This window comes from Montipora foliosa, chromosome 3, assembly GCF_036669935.1.
Source record: "Montipora foliosa isolate CH-2021 chromosome 3, ASM3666993v2, whole genome shotgun sequence".
Lineage (NCBI taxonomy): Eukaryota > Metazoa > Cnidaria > Anthozoa > Scleractinia > Acroporidae > Montipora > Montipora foliosa.
The window spans coordinates 32,293,393-32,298,783 of NC_090871.1; the positions used below are offsets into that span (position 1 = coordinate 32,293,393).

At 37.4% G+C, this 5,391-nt stretch overlaps 1 protein-coding gene across 1 annotated transcript in view; it reads left to right on the forward strand.

The window, feature by feature from the left end:
- LOC137997303 (clumping factor A-like) overlaps positions 1–4,225 on the forward strand; it is a 107,190-nt gene extending 102,965 nt beyond the window's left edge. Inside the window, exons 2-3 of the mRNA XM_068843217.1 lie at positions 1,730–1,814; positions 2,830–4,225. Coding sequence (XP_068699318.1) covers positions 1,733–1,814; positions 2,830–3,839 — 1,092 coding nt within the window. The 5' untranslated portion in view covers positions 1,730–1,732 and the 3' untranslated portion in view covers positions 3,840–4,225. The remainder of the gene's footprint in view (positions 1–1,729; positions 1,815–2,829) is intronic.
- The last annotated feature ends 1,166 nt before the right edge of the window (positions 4,226–5,391 follow it).

Here is a 5,391-nt window from a genome sequence, read left to right on the forward strand (position 1 = left end):
TAATGCTCTGTATTGCAGTGAAAAAGGTGGTGTTCTCTATTATTTAGCAGACTAATTTGTGTGAACCAAACTTTAATTCGACCATTTTACAAATCATTAAATTTTAAGATGAAAGTTTTCAGTGATCATAAATTAATAGCATTTTTTTATTTACTTTAACTACCATCGCTACATGTATATCTCTACCTAATCGATTATTGTCAAAAAAAAAAGCAATCCTCTAAAACGGAACTCTACCAATCTTTGTCTTTTTAAAACAACCATCGACAAGAACAGCCACAAATTAAACACGATGAACGTTTAGTCGCCTAAATTTAAACTTCTCTGATTATTTTAAGATCGCGGTCATGTACTGCCCTTCCCACATGTACCATGAATTTCCGTTGTTAAATACCAACACCCTCGTATATTCCACCAGTTGTTTGGGAATCGACACGAGATTACCATAACAACATGAATTGGCTACGGCAGACATTCATTCATTTTTGCGCGTTAAACTAATTTACGAAATTTAGCTGTTTGATTGACCACTGTTAAGTGACAACTCCCACCATGGTAGGCATAAAAATATGTATCCAAATTAGACAAATTAATTACCGTGTATTATATTGGTTTCACTGATAGCGGAATTCATGTCTGAAAGGCCCCATATTCCAGTATTCACTTATTTTCACTCGTATTACGTCCACTTGAGGATTAATTTAGATCCATAGATTTATATTAGCTGCACTTAACTTGTTTTTTTACCCATTCAACAGATTTTAAAGTTGTGCTTCTAATAGATACACCGTTACCATGGAAAACGACGCAATTTAAAATAGTTGATAAGTTGCCGTAACAACGAATAAAACAACAGCATGTCCACTGCTATTGCTTGTCCACTATTGTGAATTATTTTTATCTCAAACAATGCATGCCAGCCTTGTTTTCCTCCTTTCCCGTAAAGGTTACTTAAGGGCACCTTCCAAATACGAAAAGAATAAAATGCAAGAAAGAACCAAAAAATAATTATTAAAGAAGGCAAGATCGGTTCTTGTCGTCAGCGCTTAAAAGAGGAGTCAGGTCATGTAGGGCAAGGTCATAGACAAAATCACAACGCTTGTCTTTCACTTTTTTTTTTCTGATTTTCTTTAATTTGTATGTTCACTAATTAACAGCCACTAATCGATTTAAGAATGCCATTTAAGTCTCGACCTCTCAAATAGTTCAAAATTTGAAGCGGACATGGAATAAGCAAAGTATTCCCTCCGAATGGGGGAATATTGTGTTCCACCATGGTAACGTGGATAAAAAACACATTCCAAGGACACATGTTATATTGTGGTATGAAAACTGTTGCTATAGAAGTTAAATCGCTCATAAACATTGAGCAAATATTATACATGAGAATAAGGGGACCAGCCCAATGTGTTTAAGTTAAAAAGGAAAACTACGAGGAGTGCTTAAACATAAGAAAGAATAAGTAGCACCCCGCTAAAATGTGCATGGTTTGTAGCTTCATTCCACTTTTTTTTACCCTCTTATGGATATTGCTGCGTTCCCTTTTTGCTTCATAAAATGCCCAGATACTCTCTAAGACAACTTAGAAATAACACGACAATATCTTAAGTACACTATTGATTCGAACATTCCACTCTCGTTTTGAAAGGATATAAATTCCAAAGAAGAAAGAAAAGCATCACTAATCCAAGAAGCTACCTATAGAAGAATCTAAGACTCTCTTGAGGGGACGATGGCTTCCAAAATATGGTTTATTCTTTGTCTTTTGTGCTTGGTATCACCAATCTTCAGTTTACCTCTGCCGATGCAAAATGGTAAGTCGTTTATTTCCAATTATTCACTCTTTGAAGGGGTATTCAAAGTTAAAGCTGGTTTAAAGATTTCTGGTTTTTCGTTTGAAGCCAAAAAAACAATTGGTTTCTCCGTGGTTTCAAAGCTTCCACTACTGAGATATTCGGCAAGGAGTAATTGGCAATAAATGCATTTAGTTTTGATAGGTTACCAAAGTCATGATACGTAATTCATTAATTTAATTATGTATTAGAAACTTTGTAGATATATGACCATTGAATAAAGCACCTTCGCATTGGCATGTTACGACAACCTTACGTTTTTCTTATCGAATTATCCAAAAAAAAAAGTAATGAGATTGATTTCGAGGAATTGAAGCAGCTGCCTATATCATCGCTTCGTCTACAATACAGCTTCATGATTTGTGTTCTTTTTTCTTTAATTTTCTATAGATGGTTAATGGATGGCTGTAGCCGTTCAAAGCGCGGAAAACTTCACTGTGGCGATATTTCGTTATCTAGCAATTTCAAATTATTAGAAGATTATTTATATACTACCACACAATACCAAGAATTTGGAATAATATCTACCTAATTACCGGAATACAAAATTGACAAAAAATCAAGTTCATCTTGGCATTGATCTGCCGAGGCCTGATTCTAGAAAATAAAAGAAGAAAAGAGTGACACATCGTGTCTGACAAACTGTTTGACTTCTGTGACTTACGTTTTTGGAGAAATAACATCCGCCGCAAACATGATCGAATAGTGATAACACGACAAAGTTCAGAAAAACCAGTGGTTACAAATTTCTTATTCCTCAAAAGGCACATGATGCGTGGTCTGGCTGTCTTATTAAAAACCTAAAGGGTGATGTAAAAGATGCATACCCACTCTTTGATTACATTAACAGTGAGTTGTTACACAAATTCGTTGGCTGGAATATAACCCCAACCCTGTACCATGAAAAATTACCAGTCTAAACGTCTTTATTATCGGGTACTCATTAAATCAAAAGTAATACTTATTTTCTTAACAGATGATGGCGTTGATGATGAGGACCCTATTGTCGCCGATGATGATGGTGATGATGACGAAGATCCTACTGACGATGATGATGATGTAGAGGATCCTTCTGACGATGATGATGATGATGAAGATCCCACTGACGATGATGACGACGGCAATGATGATGATGATGAGGATCCTACTGACGATGATGATGATGATGATGAGGATCCTTCTGACGATGATGATGATGATGAAGATCCCACTGACGATGATGACGGCGGCGATAATGATGATGATGACAGTGATGATGATGATGCTGAGGATCCTACTGACGATGATGATGATGATGATGAAGATCCCACTGAAGATGATGATGGTGACGACGGCACTGGCGGTGACAGTGACAGTGAAAGAGAAAGTGAAAGTGAAAGTGAAAGTGAAAGTGAAAGTGAAAGTGAAAGTGAAAGTGAAAGTGAAAGTGAAAGTGAAAGTGAAAGTGAAAGTGAAAGTGACAGTGGCAGTGGCAGTGGCAGTGGCAGTGAAAGCGACAGTGGCAGTGGCAGTGGCAGTGAAAGTGACAGTGGCAGTGGCAGTGGCAGTGACAGTGACAGTGACAGTGACAGTGACAGCGACAGCGACAGTGACAGTGACAGTGACAGTGACAGTGACAGTGACAGTGACAGTGACAGTGACAGTGACAGTGACAGTGACAGTGACAGTGACAGTGACAGTGACAGTGACAGTGACAGTGACAGTGAAAGTGACAGTGACAGTGACAGTGACAGTGACAGTGACAGTGACAGTGACAGTGACAGTGACAGTGACAGTGACAGTGACAGTGACAGTGACAGTGACAGCGAGTTCAATGGCAACGTCGATTCTGATTACCATGACCAGCTTCTTAGCCAAGGTGATGTTCAAAACCTTGCAGGATTAGAGAATTTAAAGTCGTTTTCTGGCGGATACAAAGTTAGCTCAGGACTTGTTTCCATACTTTTCAGCACGTTATCGTGCATATTTTTGATCATTTTCTATTAGCTCTCGTAAGCAAATATGTAATCTAAATGCAGGTGATAAACATTGATATTACAACAACCAACCTGCAATTTATTTATTTAAATATTTAATGTTAAACAAAGTTAAACGAAAGCAACTTGAATATGAGCCTCGTGAATAAGGGCTCTTACCCTGTGAGATTTCATTTTATCCATTCATTTCCTTTGCAGAACACTAATCGACGTACACTCTTTCTATTCGACACTTTTTTCACGAGTCAATTTCACTGCTATGTATTTGACACGGTTAAATTCGATTAATTTGAGAGTGCAAAACTGATTTTTTGCACATGCATTTAAAGGAAATTGTAAAAATTGACAAGAATGGCAACAGCTATTCGTTATAATAAAGTGTTGCAGTTTACAACATGGAAAGCCTCACTTGTTTTACAGCTTTTGTGTGTGTTTCTTTGCTCTCTTTTAAGATATTGTGAGCAAGACTGATTCGCTACTCTTAATAGGCACCTAAAAAGGGAAGAAGCAAAATATAAATATGAGCGTGGTAAATTAAGAATTTTAACGTCTTTGCAAAAATTTACGGGAAGAAGGAACTATCTTTGCTTCATCGTCAGTTAAAACCTAAACCCAATGTCCCCTGAAGAAGCCCACGCGTAGCTTAGTCAATTTAAAGTAAAGTACTTCCCTTGCGACTGAAATCCATCGCAAATTAACTATCAGATATACATCGATTACCTACTATGAAAAAACGCATTGGGATCTCCAATGAATTAATAAGATTTAGTATCACCCAACTAGTGGACTAATGCAAATCCTGCATTTTGATTGGTCCTCGAGTAGCGAAAAGCGTGACGCTTTCTTTCGTTTTATTCCCAAATAACTATTTCTTGAACTTGCATTTGCTAACTTTATTATTGCCTTTTCTGTCCGATTAGTTGGGTGATACTAAAACAATTAGACACTTCGCCCTCAAGGACCACGGGTCAATAGACCATTCGGCTTCGCCTCATGGGTAATGACCCGTAGCCCGCAAGGGCTACGGGTCTAATTGTTAAATATCATTTCTGGGGGTTTTCATCAATTCAATAATTATGTGAGGTAGTCATATCGATATGATCTTGACAAAAGTTGCTTCCAGTATTGCTGATATTAAAGCAGAAGGCAATTTATTCCTTAAGCTACATTACATCTCATATTCAAGGTCTAGATTTAAACGCACTTTGACAATTGTAATGTTTTCTAGGGTAACTTTGGTGTAACGCTCTCAGAAAAAAATATTCAACAACTCCAAAATGGTGCAGCACGTGCCTTAACTTCTTCAACTGAGGTATATCGCTAAATAGTGGGTATTTAACTAAAAGTGTAAATGGAAAAAATCTCAATCCTCAACCTAAAATTCAGATGGCATTGATGGTTTTAAAATGTCTTCATGGCCGGGCCCCCGTGTATTCATGCCCTAAGTGATACTATTTCCTCGACTTTCTGAGATTCTGTGCATAAACTATCTACCTAGTATTGCACACGAACTATCTTCTTCATAGTTTTCCCTACAGTGGACGGGTGCTGTTCTCGTCTCA